Raw genomic sequence first — 22,325 nt, forward strand, 5'->3', positions numbered from 1 at the left:
ATGGGCAGCACCGACTCCAAGCTGAACTTCAGGAAAGCGGTGATTCAGCTGACGACCAAAACACAGGTAATATGCAGCGGGATGAAGGAGCGCACTCAGAGAGGGAGAGAGAGAGAGAGAGAGAGGAGGAGGAGGAGGCGAGGAGCGCATCATCACCGAGGAGGAGAGGAAATAACGTTTTTCATGTGGATCAACAACACATATCCAACAGTGTCATGTTGCATTCAGCATTTCAAATCCTCATGCGTTTATCCCGCATGATATAAATAATAATAATAAGACGGATGTTACATATTTGCATCCACCGCGTTGATCGTGGTTGGATTATTAAATGTCGAGTCTTCCATGATCCGCCACAAAACCTTCAACGCAGCCCTGAGGCGGAACGTGTAGTTTGGGGCGACAAGATAAACGATGGCGTAGCTGAATCCACGCTGATGACGTGGGTCTGCTAATGGTCACACTTTGCAGATGCGGCAGGTGCACCGTGCTGAGATCAGTGTGCCAGATAAAGCTGTGCTCCTCACTGCTGCCAGGGGAGAGGGGGGGGGGGGGGGCTGTGTTTACATTGCCATTAGGCAGGCCAGGCCTCTGGGTGAGTCGTGTAACACAAGACCAAGCAACCATGTGTGCATCATCGGGAGAATGACGTGGTGCTGCATTGCAATGAGATGCAATCAGAATCAGAATCAGAATCAGAATCAGAAGTATTTTATTGCCAAGTACGTTCACACATACAAGGAATTTGCTCTGGTTATTGGTGCATACAATGAACATAGAAACATAAAAACGCAATAAATACAGCATACATAGGAGAGCAATAAAAAATAGGAAACCAGTATATATTTACTCACTGTTTACTTCTTATTTACTCACTTTTTAACCAATATTTATACAAGGTAACATTTATTTTGACATAAACATTTCTGAATAAAAATATATAAAAGATAAAAGATATAAAAAGTGAAGTAAAATGTGAAATGCTAAATGCAAAACAGTGAACAGTGTCAGATTGCAATATGCAATGTAATGCAGTATAATATAATATGATATGATATAATGTGTTCATTTAACACATCCTAGAGGTGTGGGGGTGGATTAAAAGTCAGAGTCAGGTGGGGGTCCCGGGCCATTGTATTTGAGAGCTCACTGACATGAAATGTTTACTCAGCTATAATGGAAGTGAAATGTTAGAATCATACAGTATATGTGTGTGTGTGTGTGTGTTTCTGCAGCCAGTGGAAGCCACAGACGATGCCTTCTGGGACCAGTTCTGGGCAGACACCACCACCACAGTCCAGGATGTTTTTGCACTGGTTCCAGCTGCAGAGATAAGAGCTGTTCGAGAAGAGTCCCCCTCAAATTTAGCAACCCTCTGCTATAAGGTAACAGCACCAATGACGTCAGTGCAATGTATTTTTCGTGGATGTGCTTACTTTAAAAACTACCTCGTGGGAGAATATTATTTTTGAATCAATGCAGGGTTGTGTGTGTTAGAGCACAGCACTGGCGTCTATCAGTGCCTCTCAGATGTGGGAACAAGTGAGTCAACTCCCCTTCCTCTCCCCTGGCTTCCTGTCTCTTGCTCCCAGCTTCCATTCTAGGCCGCCTGTCCAAATCAAAACAGACATTCTGGTTATACTCACAGCCTAATTAAATAAAGAGGAGGAGAGGAGAGCCCTCGAATCAGAGCCGATTCAAAGGGGTTTGTTTACCTAGTTCAGACAGAGGCTGCAGCCGTCTGCTGATTAAAGGCAGACGATTAATCACTTTCAACAGTGAATCTTAAAGGCTCCAAAACAAGAGCCCATGTCCTTATCTCATAGACAAAATATTTGAATTGTGAAAAGAAAAGTGTAGATATTTAGTGTTCTTTCCAGTGTAAATGATATAAGGGATAGACAAAAACCTTAATGAGGCGCTTGTTGGTAAAAATCAAGACTCTTCAGGTTTGTTGACAGTTGCCTCTGATCAGATGCTGCATCTTCGTTCTCCAAAAACAAAATAGTTAGTGTCATGTTAATGGATCATGAATGAGAGACAAGAGCCCAACGATATCTCTATATGACATTTGCCAATGATCCCTCATATGGATACAAACTAGAAATAAAAAGAAGACTAAATTTAACCAAATATATAAAACATCGATTAAGAAAGTAAACATAATTTATGTAACGTGAATAACATATCATACATAACAGTCTTATATGTCTATAGTTTTGATGGATAAACACGCAGAAACAATGTGTTGTTATGCTGTGCAGAGTAGAGACAACAGGGTGATGCCTCATTAACCAACTGAGAATGAGCTTGATGTTGCTGAAGCAAATTGGATTACAAACAATTCAATAAAAACATGAACATTTATCTGTCTTGACATGAACTAATCTCATTGTGTGTCCTGCTCAGTCGACGTGTTCCCATGCTACACATACTCATCAGACTTTGACTTTATCTGTGTAGCACTTCTCATACAACCAATGAAACACAAAGTGCTACACAAAATAATACAAATAATAAAAACTATATGCCCAGCCATCCACCCATTCCCATCCACGTACATGAGAAAGACAATATTAACATGAGCAAGTCAATAAGTGAATAAATATAGAATAAAATGATATTTCTGTAAAAACAGGCTTAGATGTATATATCAATAGAGAGATAAATTAATAAAATCCAAATTAAGAGCTAGGTCTTGACTTTGCTCCGATCCCCATGTTGTTCCTCACCGTGTTTCCTGACTCTTCAGGCCGTGGAGAAGCTGGTGCAGGGTGCAGAGTCCGGCTGCCCATCAGAGCGAGAGAAGCAGGTGATCCTGAACTGCACTCGCATCCTGACCCGCATCCTCCCTTACATCTTTGAGGACCAGGACTGGAGAGGATTCTTCTGGTCGACCGTGCCTGGCGCTGGGCGGGCCGGGGTGAGTGGGCACAAGAAAAGGGACACTTACTTCAACACAAACCAAAAAGACATAAATATAAATATTTATAAGCATCAAAACAAGGGGGGTACATCTCTTTTTCAAACATCAGTGACCTCCACCAAGCTAAAAATAAAAATCTGGATCTAGTCTGATTAAAAAGTGAGTTAATCAGGTGGAGGTATGCACTATACTGAGTGCCATCCCAGATTTCAGAAAGCAATAGATAGATAGATAGATAGATAGATAGATAGATAGATAGATAGATAGATAGATAGATAGATAGATAGATAGATAGATAGATAGATAGATAGATAGATAGATAGATAGATAGATAGATAGATAGATAGATAGATAGATAGATAGATAGATAGATAGATAGATAGATAGATAGATAGATAGATAGATAGATAGATTACTTTATTCATCCCCGAAGGGAAATTAAGTCGTCATAGCAGCTGGTATATTTGAATACAATAAAATACAATACAATAGAATAAAATAAAAAATATTGAGGTAGAAAGAATAAAAACAGAAACATAAGATAAATAGGTAGAAAAGGTGCAGTGGCAAGATGATGGTAATAGTACTGATGATATGATGGTAATGTTATTGTTAGACAGTATATAAAAATAGTACAGTATATATAGTATATAATATAACATAATATATATTTATATATGATAGTAATTATACCAATATAATAGCAGTATATAGTAATAATGGCAGCAACAGTATATATAATAATAATAGTAAATATAATAATAATAACATGTACACATGTATAAATATGTGTATATAGACTTGTATATACAAAGAATATACAAAGAGTATGATATAGTATGATATGATATATAGTAGAGGTATAAATATAAGTATTTGACTATACAATAGATAATATAATATACTATGAGTGTAAGAATATGTAGACAGAGTGTGTAAAAGACAATATTATTGTATAAAATGATATATAATATCAATATGGTTTATATTAACACAAATCACATATGATGTGAAGTAAGTGTTCCAGTATATGGAGCGGAGTGTTGTACAGGGTACATACACAGTGCAAGGAGACAGGTAATGCTGTTGTTTGCGCAATCTTACCTTGAACATAATGTGCTTTTGTTTGTTACAGAGACATAATAGCTCAGTTACAAAGGTTCTATGTTCTCAGATGCTTATTCAGTCCGGTGATGCAATGCAATGAATGTGCAGAGGTCACCAGCCCGTCCTTGTCATGAATACATCTGTCACTCAGCTCATTCCACCTGAAAAGAGATAGTTTTCAGGGAATATAATGCTGCAAGGTAATTTCAGATGTATGGAGACATTACTTCTCAGCCATAATGCCTTTTTCATTTATTTTTTTCAAGGAATTGCAAAGAATAATGTTTAAGATCTGGATTTATTCTCAGAAATCTATCCTCCCTTTATAGACGGATGAGCTGGACGACGATGACGGAGCTCGACCACTGGCCGAGTCGCTGCTCCTGGCCATCGCCGACCTTCTCTTCTGCCCCGACTTCACGGTGCACAGCCACAGGAGAGGCCCAGTGAGTACTCGGAGTCCTGAAGCAAAGTGTTATCTACTGTCATCAGCTCGTCACCATCAACGACATAACAAAAACTGCTGCTCACACGTCGAGACAACAGAGGGTCACACACATACACAAATATTTCCCTATTGTCTTGTCCCAGGTCCTAATCTTTCACCTGTTAGACACACTTTGTCAGCACTGTTTCCTTCTTCCTGCTCTAAAGTTGCTCAACCACCCCATTGACGTAGAAGTGTCACCAGGAAGAATTCCTCGTCCCTCAAGAAGAACACTGAAGCTTTGCTGATCACAGTGAATGTTTTTGAAGGTCTTAAAAAGTCTCACATTTCATAATCTGAATTTTAGGCCTTAAAAAGTCTTGTACTTCACCTTATCTTTAATTATGGGGGAAGTGGAATTACAGGGACTCTGAAATTCCTTCTTATGTGTCGTACTTGAGATAAGTGTTTCCTGAAAAGAAACTCTGGTCATTGATGATGCGTCAGTAGGAGGAAGTTTAAGTGGAAAAACAAGGGGATGGATAAAGCCTTTGTCTTTAGAGGCCGATGTGCTTTTTTAATTTCTTACCGACAGTCTCCATTTAACAATAATAACGACTATCATTCCTTTATCTTTCCAATATCTGGATATTTTTTGTTGATTTAATCTGGTAGTTTTAGTTGCAAAAACATATCTGTGCTTCAGTTAGACACAGCAGAAAACACACATGATGGCCCAAACTGTCATCCAACATTGTGTCATGTGGTTTGTCTCATCTAGGACTCGGTAGAGAGCATGCAGTCTATAGACAGCTGTGAGTACATCTGGGAGGCAGGGGTGGGCTTTGCACAGTCCCCCCCCCTCAACTACATCCATGACCTGAACAGGTGAGTCTGCTGGCCGGTGTCTTACCTGTGCTTCGAGTGCGACACCATCAAACTCTCCTCTCTCATCCACATGTTGGATTTAGAAGCTTTTGGTTTGTCCACCTCTGAATCTTTGTCTCTGATCGTCTTCAGGACCGAGTTGCTGAGATTGTTACTAACCTGCTTCTCGGAGGCCATGTACCTGCCTCTGTCATCGGACAACAGCGTCCTCAACCCCTGGGTGACTTTCTTCTGCTCCACGGAAAATAGGTAACGTGCAAAAGCGCTGGATTGGACAACATCCCTCAAACTGTCAAGTGGTTTGTTCATTTTGTTTCATCAGACTTTTGATTTAAAGAGATACAACCTGGCTTTTATGAGGTGATTATGTTGCTTCCACCACATTTGAGATCAAGTTAAGATGTGAAGATCTCAAGTTATTATATGTGTCTCTCTTTATGTCAAACTACTCTCTTCATAGTCAGAAACTAAAAATGTCCAATGTCTGTACTTAATCGTTATATTGTTTTAATGCAGGAATTATGCTGAGATGTATTTTCATTTCCCATAATGTCCTTGTCCCTAGACATGCTCTGCCTCTGTTCACCTCTCTGCTGAATGTGGTGTGCGCCTATGACCCAGTGGGCTACGGCATCCCGTACAACCACCTGCTCTTCTCGGACTACCGGGAGCAGCTGGTGGAGCAGGCGGTGCAGATCCTCATAGTGACGCTGGAGCACGATGGAGGGGTTTCCCACCGCCCTCCGTCGCCATCCAGCATCGAGGAACAAGAGGTACGACGCCAAGAACCCGAAAGAGAAATCCAATCCGATGTGGGATGTGCTCAGTGTCCTTTAAATTAATCTCTGTATCTTTGTGCAGTCGACAGGGCCTGAGAACCTGTTTGTGAATTACCTGTCGAGGATTCACAGGGAGGAGGTACTGATCATTTCTATTAGAACATGTAGATCGTCCCTGAAAAAGATCAATCGATAAAACTTTTTCTCTTCTCACGCCCACAGGACTTTGACTTTGTGTTGAAGGGCCTAGCTCGTCTGCTCACCAACCCTCTGACTCAGACCTATCTGCCAAACTCCACAAAGAAGATCCAGTTCCATCAAGAGCTGTTGGTTCTCTTCTGGAAGCTCTGCGACTTCAATAAGGTTGGAAAGACCTTAGAGTTTCTTTTGTAAAAATACATCAGAGTGCAGCTCGGGCCGCAGAAAAAAACTATCTATCTATCTATCTATCTATCTATCTATCTATCTATCTATCTATCTATCCATCTATCCATCTATCCATCTATCTATCTATCTATCTATCTATCTATCTATCTATCTATCTATCTATCTATCTATCTATCTATCTATCTATCCATCTATCCATCTATCCATCTATCTATCTATCTATCTATCTATCTATCTATCTATCTATCTATCTATCTATCTATCTATCTATCTATCTATCTATCTATCTATCTATCTATATATCTATGTATCTATCTATGTATCTATCTATGTATCTATCTATGTATCTATCTACCTATCTATCCATCCATCTATCTATCTATCTATCTATCTATCTATCTATCTATCTATCTATCTATCTATCTATCTATCTATCTATCTATCTATCTATCTATCTATCTATCTATCTATCTATCTATCTATCTGTCTGTCTGTCTGTCTATCTATCTATCTATCTATCTATCTATCTATCTATATATCTATCTATCTATCTATCTATCTATCTATCTATCTATCTATCTATCTTTAAATCAATTAGGCATTTAAAGTCTGTCCTTCTTTCTTCAATTCCCTCTCTTTTGTTTTTCCATTGCAGAAGTTCCTGTTTTTTGTTCTAAAGAGCAGTGATGTGCTGGATATTCTGGTTCCCATACTCTTCTACCTGAATGATGCCAGGGCTGACCAGTGTAAGTCTCATCCCACAGTTTTTCCTGCAGCACATTAAACACGGCCTCGCCTGTGTTCATTTTAATCTGTGGTGTGTTTTCTCTGTTGTAGCCCGTGTTGGACTCATGCACATCGGCGTGTTCATTTTGCTGCTGTTGAGCGGGGAGAGGAACTTTGGCGTGCGCTTGAATAAGCCCTACACCGTCCATGTGCCGATGGACATCCCGGTGTTCACAGGGACTCACGCTGACCTGCTCATAGTGGTGAGACACCTACGTAACGTTATCTTAAGAGACAAGCGATTCAAGAGTCTTTGAGGTCGTTGTACTGCTGCAGACAACAATACTGCAGAATCGCGATGGCATTTTGAAAATGGTATTATGCTGCTTTCAGACATGCATTGGAATCTGAACAATAACTAACGCAAATGTTAGTTGCTGTAGACATTTTATAGATTTTTTCTGCCAGCCTCCTCGTAAAATGTCAAGAAAATCAATCAATCAATCAATCAGGAACATTGCTGGAAAATCCCTTGAGCGTGTCGATGACGTTTCTAACACGGGACGGACATGAAACTGAAAGGATACAAATATCTTAGAATCAAAATAAATGCCATGCACTTGGAAGATTCATATGAATCAGAATCAGAATCAGAAGGTATTTATTGCCAAGTAGGTTTACACCTACCTGGAAATTGCTCTGGTTATTGGTGCATACAATGAACATAGAAACATAACACAATAAATGTAACACACATAAGAAACATACAATACAAAACAGTGTATAAAATAAAAATATATAAAAGATAAAAGAGTAAAGTAAAGTAAAAAGTGAAGACCTCAACTTTTAAAGACATCTTTGAAAACAGCTTCAGAAAAGTAAATAAAGAGAAAAACGCTACAAGTATAGAAATATACAAATATACAAATAAAGTATAGAAAGGAAATAAAAGAAACTATCTACATATATAAACAAATAAGGCATTATTTTTCCAAAAGGAAGGAACTGTATTTTCAGTCATGAGGTGTGTGATGCTCATAATGTCCTGTATCTCCCACCGGAGGGGGAGGGGTTTCAAGTGGTGACGCTCTTTATTGCTGGTGACTTATTAAAAGACGCTGTGCTCACATCTGTCTCTCTCTTTGTTTTGTAGGTGTTTCACAAGATTATCACCACAGGCCACCAGCGTCTCCAGCCCCTGTTTGACTGCCTGCTCACCATCATTGTGAATGGTGAATTTCTCTGGCGCCATCTGTTGGGCAAAGCTCAGATTTGATTTGCAACATCCACTATGATAAAGCTGTCCAAAAGTAGTCATCATTTCTACGTTTTTCGATTTTTACGTTTATTATTTTTCTTCTGCTTGTTCTGCAGTGTCTCCCTACTTGAAGAGCCTTTCCATGGTGGCAGCAAACAAACTGCTCCACCTGCTGGAGGCCTTCTCCACCGGCTGGTTCCTGTTCTCTTCAGCCCAGAACCACCACCTTGTGTTCTTCCTTCTTGAGGCTTTTAACAACATTATCCAGTACCAGTTTGACGGTGAGGGAAACCTGACCCAGTGAAAAGAGCATTGTTTGCTTTTGCAGATGCAGCCGTTTGTATAAATCCATCCTACTTATTCATTCGCCCCCCCCTCTCCCCCGCTAGGAAACTGCAACCTGGTGTACGCCATAATCCGCAAACGTAACGTGTTCCACCAGCTGGCCAACCTTCCAACTGATCCCGCTTCCATTCAAAAGGCTTTGCAGAGGAAGAGGAAGTCACCGGACGTCATTTCCCGCACGAGCTCCCAGGAGACGGTGTCCATGGAGGGCTCTCGTCCTGCTGTGCCGGCGGAGCCTGGTACTCTGAAGACCAGTCTGGTCGCCATACCAGGTACAGTCATAGATATTAATATTTCAATGTCAGTTGGTGAATTTATTGCATTTTTCACGTTTGTTGAAAACCCATTTCCTGCAGCCATTGATAAACTCACAGAGAAGTCCCAGGTGTCAGAGGATGGCACCATGGTGTCCATCCCAAAGGCCGACCGCACACACGCTGTCCACCCGGACCAGAGTGCAGCCGCAGGGACCAGCGACACGGAGTCCAACTCAGGCCGAGACAATGAAGTGAGTGCGCGTGTCTCTGTCTGTGTGCGTGTCCATTTAGGGAATATGCACGTTTGTAAATCTCTTTCTTCACATTTTCAGGATGTTTTCTACACTGAAGCTGAAATGGAGAGGAGACGTTTGTCGAGTGCGTCTTCAACGTCATCTTGGGCTGCGACACCAGACTGGGTCAGTTCCATCCCGTCCTCTCATCCTTGCCTTTGTTTTGGGATAGATCAGAATTATGCTGCTTATCCTCCACAAATGATCCGATCTGTAAAGGGTGACATGTGATTTCCACAGCTGAATTCATACGCATTTTATTTTTAAACCAAGTTCTTCATATGTAAAAGGAAAAGTGTGGACAAAGTTCTGATATTTTCCAGTTCCAAAAAAAAAAGGTTTTAGCAATTGATGCAGATTTTCCTCTTTTGACCTCAGGTTCTCTCCTGGAAGTGTAAGCTACCCTTGCAGACCATCATGCGTCTTCTACAAGTGTTAGTTCCTCAGGTGGAGAAGATCTGCATTGACAAGTATGTGAACACATCTTTTATCTGATGTCAAATCAACATCCTGGGCTGAGATTCAATTTTTTTTTTTTTTTTTAATTGTGCTCACTTTTTCCTGCAGGGGTCTGACAGATGAATCCGAGATCCTGAAGTTTCTCCAGCATGGCACGTTAGTGGGCCTGCTGCCTGTTCCTCACCCCATCCTCATCCGAAAGTATCAGGCCAACGCAGGCACGGCCATGTGGTTTCGCACTTACATGTGGGGTGTCGTCTATTTGCGGTGAGTCCCACGTGAGAGCTGGGTAAAAATCGTTGTCTCTTCACTCTGAAAACAAGTCATATCTTATTGTTTTTTTGATTTTTCCAGCAATGTGGACCCTCCTATCTGGTACGACACTGATGTCCGCCTGTTCGAGATTCAGAAGATGTAGACAGAAAAAAGAACTGCTCAACGCCAGGGGTTCCTCTTCCCTTCATTATCTGCTGGTTTCCCAGTAAACCTCACTGTGTTTAACTTGCCTCCGTAATCTTCGTTTTTCAAAATGCTTGTCCCGTACGCCACTGACTTGGGAAGGAGAGTCATTCAAATGAGTGAGGAGATAATGTTCAGAAAAAGAGGACAAACGATTGAAGTATCGGCCATTGGTAGTAACTGATTTCTTCAGACCTCAAGACCACAGAATGTCTATCAAGGCGCCGAGACGACTGGCGCTGAAAGCTGAGGCGCTTCTCTTGACAGCGTAGACGTGAACACGGAAAAGTGGTTTCACTTTTCAGTCAGACTTGTTATAGGAGATATGTTTTTTTCCAACCGAGGCTTGTATCATACGTATCCTGAATGGCACAGTAGTGTTGTTTCACGTTGTCGTACTTGCCATGCTTTAAAGTGAACTTGCACTCTTTATAAGTAGTCTTATTATGGTTGTGGTTTTAACGTGATGATGTAAATCTGAGATTAGAGACGATTCTACAGATGTTTTTATGTATATGAGAAGGTTTACGTTAAGAGTCGGCTGGATATGCTTATAATGCTTGATGTTGAAACTGTATTTTCCTTAAATTTTCCTGAAAATATATATTGGTAAGCATCTGAATTTTGTATTATTTACCATCAACCCTCAGTATGTAACGCACCACAGACCATAGAATAGACATGATGAAAAGAGTAATTTTTTCTCAAACATGGTTTCTGTCATTTTAGCTCAGTCTTACACTGATTTATGTTCAAGTGCAAATTTTTCCATTAAGTTATTTGATGCTCAATAAGGGTTTAAACATGATTGACAGCTGAGCCTGTGGAAGTTTTCACTTTGAAGTACCAGCTCCACACACTGACAATTGAAAGCCAGCTGACGTGACAGAATTCTCTCTGCAGCCTGACCTAAATATTGAGTGGGTATAATAATACTGCTGTGAATAAGCATTTAAGCATTGAATTTCAGCTTGAGTCGGACAAAGACTCCACAGGAACACAAATCATGTCTTTAGAGACATATCATTGAAGAGTCAAGGACGCTGTCAAAAATATGAGACAAAATTACTGTGATACTAGATCCTTATACCCCTCCATCAGAAAAATAAACTAAATATGTAGCTGTCACAAGCAAATATTTGAAGGGGGCACACAATAAAAGTGTTAAGAACCTATGGCCACCATTAGTTTTTGCAAAGTTCAATATCAGAAAGTATTTTGAACAAAGTTAAAGAACCAGTTAATACAATATAATATACATTTATATATTTTAATGTTTAAATGGGGAAGCAAATCAACAGTTAAGACTTAATTTTTGCTGATGGGAATTCCTCAATTCTCCAAGATTACAGTACAATGGAATAAAATAGTGTATCAAGTACCAAAAAATATGACGATATATAAATAAAGCGTATATCGAGTAAATGTAGAACCTGTGCTGAGAATTTACAATAGGAATAAAAGTTACATGCAAAGGTGAACTAAGTAATATTGCACATAATGTGCTGAACATGAATAGAAATATTGCACAAAACTTCATGTGCAATATCAATGACAACTAAATCCCATTTAATAATAAAAGATGCATTTAAAATTAGTGACATTTGTCACCTAATATACTTTTTATAAATTACTCAATTATATACAGTGAAAAATGCACAAAGCTACGAGATCAAGTAGACTTCAAACAGACTGGCCACTGAGTGCATGCGGTAGAAGATCCCGAAAGGAAGTCCAACGTTCACAATGGCGGCCCACGCTGTGAACCTGTAGAGTTTTGCCTCGGCCGGGTGATCGAACTGAGGACGAGCGCCGAACGCAGGCATGATCCACATCTGTCAGAGAACCGGTGAATGAGCCGGACACAGGAAAAAACTGGGTTGGTTGCATTTATACTCGATATTTTTTTTGAAACAAGCAAAAATACAACTTACCATGATGTTGGCGAGCAGCAGGAAGGCACACACTTCCTTCAGTATTCTCCTCTTCCAGTTTGGCTTGTCGTCACTCGAGTTCAGGATGTAGTTGGACTTGCTGCCCTCCATCACAACCATCGTCTCCATGTGTTGGTGGAAGCTGTGAGCGTTTGTGTGCAGAGCCGCCTCCTGCATCCCGTGGAAGGGCTCCCGGTGCAAGCCCTCGATGATGAAGTAGTTCTGGAGGCCGAGCTCGAGCACCATCAGCACGGCCCACGCCAGGTTGAGGGCGTTCAGGTAGCCCCTGGCTCCCGTCGCCACCACCGCCACGATAGAGAAGTAGCTGATGACCAGCTGTCCCATCGAGGCTCCCACCAGCAGCGCCTTGTCCAGGGTCCGAGTCGGGTTCTTCTCCGACACGTGCTCCCGGCGGTCCAGCCTGTAGACGACGCAGCCGATGGCGGCGGCGACGGACATCAGGCTCACTATCACGACATTGGTGATGAAATGAATCATCAAGGCCTCGTTTCTCCTCTCCTTCTCCTCTGCCAGTACGCCCACCTCGTACACTATGAACGTCACAAGTCCCGACAGAACCAGGAGAATTCCCGTCACGGGTCCCAAACACACATCCTTAGGACGAAACTTGACGTTGTGGTGGCCGTGGTCGTCCACGAGTCGACCCACGTTCTTCCACATGACGTACGCCATGGCAGAGGCAAAGAGGCTGTACTCGATGTTGAAGGGGTACAGGTAGTAGAAGGCCTCTTTGAAGGTGTCGCACATGGAGTGGCTGCATTTGCAACTTCTGTCCCCGTAGCTCGCTGAAATGTTGACGACAGGTTAGAGTTATTTTTCACGGAGTTGTGACGGGAATTTTTGTATTTAGATATGTTTAACGAATCAAATTACATTTATTTAGAAGAAGGTTACTGAAAGATGTATTTCTGTGATTCAAGGCTTTAAGTCAAGGGAGTTGCTAATAAACTTAGGTGTCGCTAAGCACACAACAGGGGTCACTGAAGGAGATGATGCTTCAGAGGCTCTGGGGTGTGACAGACCAGAGACCGGGGTCTTTGGAAAACAGGTTTACGGGCAAGAGCCTCTCTTGAGTCTGAGCAGAATCAACATGCCATTGTGTTGTAAAACTTCAAGGTAGATCATTTGTAGATTGAGGGAGACCAGTTGTCTGACCTTCCCGGTCAGGACATTCAGAGAAGCTGATAGGTCTGCTGTATTCTGATGTGTGAGGAGGAGTTTAACCAGTATAAATGTATGCATTTCCCATTGTTCATTGCCATTGCCTCATATCTGTCACCGTGGTATGAGCTTTGCGCCACGACTGCAGTTGTTGAATTAAACTTACAGAATGATAATTGTCTTGCTTGTCCTTGTACAGAAATTCCCATAACAGAGTGATCGCAAATGTATCCGATTACAAATGACAACACCGATACCTCTGTACATCTTGTGAGAGACGCTGGTATTTAAATCGGGAAGCTCAGTCTGGTGAATGGATTCCTCGGTCACTGCTGCCATCCACACGACCAGGTTCGTTGACAGTGTAAGAGTGAGCCCACAGCTGAAAGAGTCAAACACATCCTGAATCTGAAGGGCACATGGCAGCGTGCAAAACTCCACCAAGGCCCAACAGCCCCCTTAAGTAAAATTGAGCTGCACCAAATTTCACACACCCATAGATCTGTCCCTGAAATGGGCCTGTTCTATTTTGAAAATCAAGAACCATTAATTATTCCTTGTAAACTGTCTCTCTCCCTCTCTCTCAAAAATGGAAATATTTCCTGGATCCGACCCCTGATCAACACCAAAATTTAACGAGGTCTTCCCTAACCCACACTGCATCATTCCACCAATGTTCAAGGAAATCTGTTCTATTTTTGTGTAATCTTGCTTAAAAACAAACAAACGGGTGAAAAAATAACCTCCCTGGCAGAGTTACTGAGTTGACTGGACTTACCGAGTAAAATTTGTTTGTATCTGTACACAGTCTTTCGCATAAGTCCACAGGAAGTATGTCTACAAATAAATAAAAACAAATTATTAGGTTTTCACAACTCATCCAAAGTCTAATATTCCTTAATGTTCTTAATATTGAGTTGTAACCAACCTGGGAAAGCAAAAACACAGCTTGTACGACAGGGAAAGCGACTTTAACAGCCGATTCACAGTGAATGAAGCCCACATAGTTGACGATCTTGAATGAGTCCATGAGGAGACTGAGCACGCCGAACAGCACAAGTCCAACTGTGAAATAACACAAAAAAGGTGATCAGGCCTTGAAATGAATCTCATCTAAAAACTTGGGATCCCAGAGAGTTCTCACCTCTGAGCCACACCGGCCCTGCATGGCTGTCCTTGAACTGGGCTTCATCCTTTCGAGAGGTGAAGACGGTGTAGATGAACATCCACAGCATTGTGAGGAGGAGGAGGACGATGATGAAGATTTGCTGGTGCACGGTGGTGATGACCCCGCTGATCGCACTGCCGCTGACCAAAGCACAGCCCACTATCAGGATGTTCATGCAGATGATGCCCGACAGGAGCCAGCCGCCTCCGTGGTGGGCCCGCTCCATCACGGCCTCCACATGGTGGACGCACTCCGGCCCCGCCTCCACACTGGGAGTCTGGGACGAGCTGGGAAACTGTTGGATGTTTTCCAAATGTGCTGCCGTTGCTATGTTCGACGGATGGGCCTCCACGATGTCGTTTGGGGTTTTTCTGCAGAGAACACATTCAGGTGATTTTAACAGCTGAGAATTCCAAGATATTTGATGTTATTCACTTCCGGAGTAAGCACTGTGTTGGACCACAGAACAATTTATCAATCAATCAATCAAATTGTCCATATTCACAAATCACAATTTGTCTCATAGGGCTTTAACATGGTGTGACATCCTCTGTCCTCAACCCTCAACAAGAGTCAGGAAAAACTACTAAAAAAAACTTTTAACAGGGTAAAAATATGTAGAAACCTCAGAGAGACACATGTGAGGATCCGTCTCACAGAACGGACAGATGTGCAATAGATGTAAAGTGTAAAGAAGAAAATCATCAAGATAAAGGTTTTAGCAGCATTGGCATGGGTAAACATTTTGAAGCATAACTGAAGGTCAATACATTTATGGATTACTGTCAGTAATGATCAAGTATCTGAGGAGAAATACTGTGTATCAAGCAGTCCTGCTGCAATCATAGTCTATGGTCAGCAGCCAGCAAGATCATGATCCACCATCAAGATTTAAAGAGATAAGAGACATAACTTGTCTTAAAGGAATGCATGTGGAAATCTACTGTTTGTGTAGCCGTTGATTTAACAATTTTAAATTCACCCCGAGAAGAGTTTGTTGCAGGTCCGGAAAATCTGACGAGCTGTAGTTTTCATGATGGAGGGAGAAGATCACAGTGACGTCAGATGCTGGTTTTGGGAAACGTTAGAATTCATCTTTTGAGATTGACAGAGATGCTGTAAAAAAAAAGAACACTGTGTGATCCAGGTCTCTCTGCAGGTCCGACTGCTCAGTGAGCTGCAGCTCCTCCACACAAGCTGCAGACAATGAGGAAGGTCAGGTGATGGTAGTTTGGGCTGATTGGTTCCTTCACCTGTCGACTCTAAGGATTCACTGGTGTTAATGTGACAACAACTGTAATAGAGTCAGAGAACTCTTTTTAAATTCAGACTGATGCGTCTAATATCTCTTTGTATGATTTTAAACTGCAATTATACGAAAAATGTGGTGTCATTTCTGTTTTATTCACTCAACCACTTTTGATCTAGACTCTTAAGATGTTTAGTTTTTATACTAAAGTCACTTTTATATTTATATTTAACTTTAAATGAGAGACCAGGAGCCAAAACAATGTGTGTGCTTCCTTAAAAGAGCATGAACTAGTTTAAGTTTGTACTTCTACTCACTCATTTTCAAAAAGGTTTCCTTTAAATCATTAAGTGTTTGTAATAACAGTTTTGTCTGTGTTTTAAAAAAACAAAACAGCCTATATTTATTAAAATTGGGAGATTTTAAATGAGAAAAAATGATACCTTATTCTTTATTAATTAATCAGCTCATAGTTGACATAACAGGTCAATTTTAATTTCAAATGTTTTCCCCACCTTGCAGCTGTAGCTTCTGGACTGAATCATCTGAAACAACTGAATACAAGATTATAAAGCCTACATCAGTATAACATGGCTTTTCAGGATACAAAAAGAAAATATTCAGGATATTGATACGTATACATGCATACAAAATAAATGAAACACAAATAAAGACATAAAAACGTTAAAGTAGGTCTGTTATTGCAGAATTAAGAGTAAATCTTTGACAGGTCACCCGGCATGAAGAGGGACAGAGCTCATCAACTTTAAAGCTGCGTGCACTCGTGTTGGTCACACGGTTGGAAACAAAGGTCACCTGGTGCTGGCTCAGTCCGTCACAAACACTCAGGATGATGAAAACACCAGACCTGCTCCTTCTCCTCTGTCTTGTCTGGGCCGCGGACGCCCTGTACAAGCAGTGGATCCCCAACACCAACTACGAGAACAAGACCAACTGGGACAAAGGAGCGGTTCCGTGTGGCAGTGACCTGGTTCAGTTCTCGGCCCGGAGGAAAGTGTCTGTGTTTCTGGAGACCGCACACGCAGTGCAGGAGCTGAGGCTGCCGGTGGACGGAGAGTTCATCCTGAATGAAGGAGCTGGATTCTACGTTGGGTCGGGACAAGATCCAGACTGCGGACCAGGGGTCACGGCCCAGTTCAACGGTTCGGACTCCCTGCAGTGGTTTGACCCGGCTCTGTGGCAGGCCGCCGCAACACAGGATGAACTGCAGGGTGGGAGCTTCCTGTTCTCGGTCCACGAGGAGAGCGTCCCCTGCCAGTTCGATGAGGTGGTTTTCAAGGCCCTCTCCTCCTTCAGAGTGGACACCAGCTCCAGTCAGTCCAGCATCCCAGTGAGATCCGTGTCTGTGCTGGGGGAGACGTTTTCCAGCAGGTCTGAGTTCTCACAGTACCTCACCTCACGCTCTGGTCGGCTGCAGTTTCACGGTTCCTCCGCAGTCACCGCCGGGAATCCAGGCTGCGAAGATCCTTCTGGCTGCGAGTGTGGGAACTCTGCGAACCGTCAGCGGATCTGCAGCAGGGTGACGTGCTCGTCCCCGACCTGCGAGAAGCCTCTCTCCCCTGTGGGACACTGCTGTGAGTTGTGCGGTGCCATCATCACCATCCACTATGCCGCCAGCTTCGACCTCCAGAGCTACAGGCGAAGGATCCATCAGCTCTTTCTTCAATGGCCACAGTATGAAACCATCCAGCTGGGCATGTCTAAAGTCTTCAAGTCCCGGCGTTTGATGGGGGTCGTCCCTTTCGGCAGCGCACCTGAGATCCAGGTGGTCGTTACGGATGGAGAGACGGGGGTCCGGGCGGAGGCTCTGGCCCGGGAGGTCCTGGAGGACGCCCGAGTCCATGGGCCTAAACTCGGAATCGCTTCGACCGACCTTCAAGCCTCCTCTGGCATCAACCAGTCGGGAGGCAACACAGGGATGGTGGTTGGAGTCGTGTTCGGAGTCTTGATCATGATTACGCTCATTGTCGCCGTGGTCGCCCTGATCCGCAAGGGAGTCGTTCCAATGCCATCGATGCCGTCGGTTCCTTCTCTGAGGAGCTTCAGGAGGAGGGATGACACAGGCGACCTTGGGGGGTCTCTTGACCTTGGATTCGACAACCCGATGTTTGACGACCTCAACATGATCCCTGACCTTCCCGGTCTGCAGGGGAATGAGGTCAACTCGATTTCCATCACTCAGACAGGCGGTGTGTACTTTGTGAATCCAGCTTACGATGAGAACGAAACTGACTTTAATGCCTGAATCATTGAATGATGTACTTTAGACATGTTAATGATTTCCAAAGTGCTTTGTGCATTAACTTGAAGGTTTTACACACCCATCCATGGACATTGCATTCTCCCACGGCGTTATGATATAATGATTCAGCAATGTAAATAAACTTACACTGACAGTAATTGAAGCTTTTATTAACTGAATGAACTTGTAACACGAATAAAATCATTGTTGGAAGGAACATTTTGTATTTCTTTCTCCCAGCAGCAGTAAAAAATACCATAAAGCTGCAGCAAATACCTAACCTATCTATATTGCTGCACAGGGTTCTTGAGGTCATGAGGCAGAAATACCACTAGATGGCACTAAATTGAACTGTGTCAGTGACATATATGAGGAAAATGTACCTTGTTATGTAAAATCAGTGGTGTATAAAGTACTTGAAAGCCATACTTGAGTAAAAGTACAGATATCTTACCTGAAAGTGACTTCGGTAAAAGTAAAAGTCACCGGTCAGAAAATGACTTGAGTAAAAGTCTTAAATTAGCTCATATTAAAAGTACTTAAGTATCAAAAGTATCTGGTGTTGAAATGTACTTAAGTATCAAAAGTAAAAGTACAAGTACCTAAATTAAAAATGCAAAGTGCTTTTTATAGTAGTCCTATACAGACACAAAACAACCCAAAATGTTTCTCCTCAAGATTTATCTCAACTGACTTAAAAAATTATAACAACAATATGAATATAATGTATATAATGTATAATTTTACAAATTTTGAACCCTAGATGAGAGAGAGTGAGAGAGTGGGAGAGAGAGAGAGAGAGAGAGAGAGAGGTGCGTCGTGCGTAGAGGTGTGCTGCGCCAACCTCCGCTGCTCAAGTAACGAGCCAGATATTGGTGCTCAAATGTAACGAGTAAAAGTAAAAAGTCGTCAGGAAAATAAGTACTCAAGTAAAGTACAGATATGTGAAAAATCTACTTAAGTACAGTAACAAAGTATTTCTACTTTGTTACTTCCCATCACTGTGTAAAATCTATAAACATTAATGGCAATATCCTACCTGTACACGCCCACTGTGATGGCACCGGGTAATTCTTCTACAACTTGGGTCATTCTGCATTAACCAGGCAAACTACATTGTCTTTCTTTGACAGCCACACGATCACATACAGAGGCTCAATGAAATCCGCCCGGTACCTGTGGAGCAGCTCCATAGGACCACTCACATCATAGAAAGACACGGAGCCTTTGTGGAAGTCCACATACAGGCCGATTCGTTTGACCTCAGTGACCTCCAGGGACGTCTCCAGACCAGCGTGCCAGGCAAAGAAACCTCGGCTGTTCCTGCCCACGCACCAGGAGAAGTCGTTCCCGGTGATGCAACAGGTGCCGTGCTCCGCCTTCCGATCGATGCTCTTGTACGTGACCCCCACGTGAGACCCCTCCCCGCTCAGCTCTACCTCAAAGTAGTGTCTCCCCGAGTAAACGCTCTGTGAGGTCAGCGCCTGCCGCCAATACGCAAAGCGATCGTGGTGGTCCGGGTAGCTGTGCTGCCAGGGGCTGGTGTTGGTGAGCTTTCTGTTGTCCTCCGTTACTCGCAGGAAGTGGTGGGTGGTGTCGGGGTCAAAGGTCAAACCGATTGTGTCTGCAATAAGAGGGACCTGTTAGTTATGACTGGAAGCTGATGAACCAAATTGACATGATATATTATTGCATTTACATTTTAAAAAGTCGTCTCGGGTCTCTGGATCAGCCAGGGATGGAGATTGAGATTCCGGCTTCGGGGATTTAGTACCTGGTTTATAAAGATAGAATAAATACAAAATTAATCAATTAAATTACATATATAGCAAAACAGATTGTACACTCATGTCAACAGCTTTGTAAGGCTGTATCATAGACTATATAAAGTGAAGATGCATCTCCACTTTCTCTCGGTATCCAGATATGAAGCCAAATATTCCAGATACGAATGGAAATGCCTTCAGTTTTGTAAGTTGTTGATGATGGTGCCTCGGGTAAAAACAAAGAATAATGAATGTATTCCTCATTTTATTGCAAAGCACCCTGCACTTGAGCCATTTCATAACAGACACATTTTCCAGCAAGGCTAAAAAGACCAGGAGCAGCCGGATGATATAAGGTTACATGTACAGTATAATATACACTCACCCCCTTTAAAAAACATGCTCAGCTGGTCCCTGTAGGAGGAGAGAATCCCATCACACAGCTCCTGCGTAGGACCAGTCAGGACCTGGACGTAGGAGGTGAGATGGTCCATGCGGTTGATGTGCACACTGGGCAGACCCACATCTGAAGCTCCTTTCCTCCACTCGGAGTATTCCTAGAACAAGGGCAACGTGTGTCAGGAATTGTGATGTGAAACTAAGTTGTGCATCCAGAACTGTTTGTTGTTAAATAAACTGATATCCCTGTCTGCGTTTACACTGTCAACACTGGGAGAAGACTCTGCGCTGCGCTAATCCCAGATCATGTGATCACATTCATTTGACCAAAATGGGTACACACCATACTCAGCCATACGTTCCCTCTATTTGAAGACACCAAATCAAATATTAAACATTTTTTGTACCTGCAGGAAGTCGACATCGGACTTGATCCGGGACATTTTGTTCATTTGAGCCAAAGTCTTCATCAGTTTCGTTCTCTTCTGCTCCAGATGAGCCTGGATGCCATCCGCCTGCCTGAGTGCTCCTCTCTGCTCCTCCTCCAGCACCTCCATCACCACCCGTCTGGCCTCCTTCACAGCCGCCTGCACGCTGGCAAACTGCTGCTCAACGAATTCACAAACCTCCTGCACCGAGGCCTGAAGGTGAGGGGGGGAAACAGTTGTGAAACATGATAAAGAGAAGAGAATAACATCACTCGAACCAGGCCATTATGGTGAAATATGTAATGTACCTTTATTAGGTCATTGTTGCTCTGCAGCTTTGCAATGGTTTTCCCAGCTGCTGAGGTGTTCCTGTTGATCTCTTCTTGTTTCTTCTGCATCTCAGTCTGCAAACAATCATCACAAACAGATGCTGCATCAAGTTCTCAAATAGGATTATAAATTAACCATTGCAAGACCATTACTGACATACTCAGATTGAATGATAAAAGGGACATGGCTTAAAATAATAAACGCAATTTCTTAAATAGGACTAGTCAAAATGTTAAATTTCACAATATTAAATGCTCTGATTTGTGTGTCTGTGTGTGTGTGTGTGCGTTAGAGACCTCAATCTGTGTGCGTGCCTCCGCTACAGGTGCAATCTTGTGCCCTCTGTGCTCTTGTCTCTCACAGTCCAGACACACACAGCAGCCGTCCACAAGGCAGAAGCGTTCCAGAGGAAGATGGTGAACCTCACAAATCCGACAGTCGACGTCGTGCAGCGGATCCACCAGACGGTGGTTTTGAAACTTGGTGTTCTCCAGATGTGGCCTGAGGTGGACCTCGCAGTAAGAAACCAGACAGGTCAGGCAGGATTTTACGGCCTTGCTGGGGCCGTCCATGCAGGAGTCGCAGGGCACATCCTGAGTCTCACACATCTGGACGGGTGACTCATCCGTTTCCTCCGTTGTGTTGGCATTGTGTTGAATATCCTTCGAATTCTCCTCTTTGTTGCTGCTGAGCGTCGCCATGAGTGTTTCTCCGGTCTTGCTGCTTTGTTCTTGCCTTTCCTTAGTTCTGAAGACACTCGGAGTACATGTGGAAACAATTGAAAACCACACCTACGGTATTTTTGCACGGAGCCGTTATTTTCCCCCACAACTATGTGTCTCTGCCCTGTATGCAGCCTCACTAAGCTTACAACAAACAGCACGATGATGCAGAGGAAATGATGAGTTCATCAAGCAGCCGGGGAGGGGAATCAACATCCTCTCATTTACTTTTATCTTCACATTCTCTGCTGAAGGTTTTTTTAAACAAATGAAAAGACTGCCCCTGGTTTCTGATTCCGACTGGATATAACGAAATCTGCATTATTTATGGTTTTGGTCTTAAATTTGTCTTTCATTTGGGAGTTTAATAGTGTTTGTTTTCTTTTGATAACGCTGTTATGGAGCATACAGACAAAACCGCTTATCTACTGTACAACTTCCTGACTTCGTGCCGAGCAGCAATGACGCTGTGTTTTGTGTATCACTTTGGCATGTAGATGCCAAAACAAGTATTTTTCCGCTCTTTGTGTCTTTCTCACACACACACTCATACACACACACACACACACACAC

The 22,325-nt window shown here is 42.7% G+C and overlaps 4 protein-coding genes across 5 annotated transcripts; 2 read left to right on the forward strand and 2 right to left on the reverse strand.

The window, feature by feature from the left end:
• On the forward strand, positions 1-10,865 carry hid1a (HID1 domain containing a). Of its 2 annotated transcripts, XM_061090342.1 has the most exons (20): positions 1-66; positions 1,236-1,385; positions 2,753-2,923; positions 4,363-4,492; positions 5,252-5,348; positions 5,481-5,597; positions 5,914-6,121; positions 6,210-6,266; positions 6,350-6,490; positions 7,170-7,260; positions 7,352-7,503; positions 8,394-8,472; positions 8,615-8,779; positions 8,888-9,115; positions 9,200-9,282; positions 9,328-9,361; positions 9,452-9,519; positions 9,772-9,863; positions 9,961-10,119; positions 10,207-10,865. In XM_061090342.1, the coding sequence occupies exons 1-20, from the start codon at positions 1-3 to the stop codon at positions 10,268-10,270; spliced, it is 2,352 nt and encodes a 783-aa protein (XP_060946325.1). In that variant the 3' UTR covers positions 10,271-10,865. The 2 variants fall into 2 exon arrangements, with proteins under 2 accessions (XP_060946325.1, XP_060946324.1); XM_061090341.1 differs by having other exon boundaries at positions 9,200-9,351; positions 9,433-9,519.
• Positions 10,866-11,975: 1,110 nt separating this feature from the next.
• LOC133023791 (proton channel OTOP2-like) lies at positions 11,976-15,630 on the reverse strand. The gene is made up of 7 exons (XM_061090862.1): positions 15,578-15,630; positions 14,572-14,966; positions 14,356-14,492; positions 14,206-14,264; positions 13,685-13,809; positions 12,246-13,051; positions 11,976-12,146 (listed from the first exon to the last, which is right to left on the reverse strand). Exons 1-7 carry the CDS (start codon positions 15,628-15,630, stop codon positions 11,976-11,978), a joined length of 1,746 nt encoding a protein of 581 aa, XP_060946845.1.
• A 998-nt stretch (positions 15,631-16,628) lies between these two features.
• On the forward strand, positions 16,629-18,110 carry amn (amnion associated transmembrane protein). The gene has a single exon (XM_061090911.1). It carries the CDS (start codon positions 16,695-16,697, stop codon positions 18,108-18,110), a length of 1,416 nt encoding a protein of 471 aa, XP_060946894.1. The 5' UTR covers positions 16,629-16,694.
• A 1,054-nt stretch (positions 18,111-19,164) lies between these two features.
• LOC133023579 (E3 ubiquitin-protein ligase TRIM16-like) lies at positions 19,165-21,810 on the reverse strand. The gene is made up of 6 exons (XM_061090645.1): positions 21,327-21,810; positions 21,009-21,104; positions 20,680-20,913; positions 20,259-20,430; positions 19,807-19,881; positions 19,165-19,731 (listed from the first exon to the last, which is right to left on the reverse strand). Exons 1-6 carry the CDS (start codon positions 21,729-21,731, stop codon positions 19,196-19,198), a joined length of 1,518 nt encoding a protein of 505 aa, XP_060946628.1. The 5' UTR covers positions 21,732-21,810; the 3' UTR covers positions 19,165-19,195.
• Between the last annotated feature and the right edge of the window lie 515 nt (positions 21,811-22,325).

This window comes from Limanda limanda, chromosome 17, assembly GCF_963576545.1.
Source record: "Limanda limanda chromosome 17, fLimLim1.1, whole genome shotgun sequence".
Classification (NCBI taxonomy): domain Eukaryota; kingdom Metazoa; phylum Chordata; class Actinopteri; order Pleuronectiformes; family Pleuronectidae; genus Limanda; species Limanda limanda.

Coding starts and splice junctions, on each gene's coding strand:
- LOC133023791 (XM_061090862.1), bottom strand. CDS start 15,630: ATGAAAACTACAGCTCGTCAGATTTTCCGGACCTGCAACAAACTCTTC. Junction 14,493..14,571: donor AGGGCCGGTGTGGCTCAGAG/GTGAGAACTCTC, acceptor GTTATTTCACAG/TTGGACTTGTGCTGTTCGGC. Junction 12,147..12,245: donor TGCTGCTCGCCAACATCATG/GTAAGTTGTATT, acceptor GTTCTCTGACAG/ATGTGGATCATGCCTGCGTT.
- LOC133023579 (XM_061090645.1), bottom strand. CDS start 21,731: ATGGCGACGCTCAGCAGCAACAAAGAGGAGAATTCGAAGGATATTCAA. Junction 20,914..21,008: donor GCAACAATGACCTAATAAAG/GTACATTACATA, acceptor CCTCACCTTCAG/GCCTCGGTGCAGGAGGTTTG. Junction 19,732..19,806: donor CCGAGACGACTTTTTAAAAT/GTAAATGCAATA, acceptor CTCTTATTGCAG/ACACAATCGGTTTGACCTTT.
- amn (XM_061090911.1), top strand. CDS start 16,695: ATGATGAAAACACCAGACCTGCTCCTTCTCCTCTGTCTTGTCTGGGCC.
- hid1a (XM_061090341.1), top strand. CDS start 1: ATGGGCAGCACCGACTCCAAGCTGAACTTCAGGAAAGCGGTGATTCAG. Junction 67..1,235: donor AGCTGACGACCAAAACACAG/GTAATATGCAGC, acceptor GTGTTTCTGCAG/CCAGTGGAAGCCACAGACGA. Junction 4,493..5,251: donor AGGCCCAGTGAGTACTCGGA/GTCCTGAAGCAA, acceptor AGGACTCGGTAG/AGAGCATGCAGTCTATAGAC.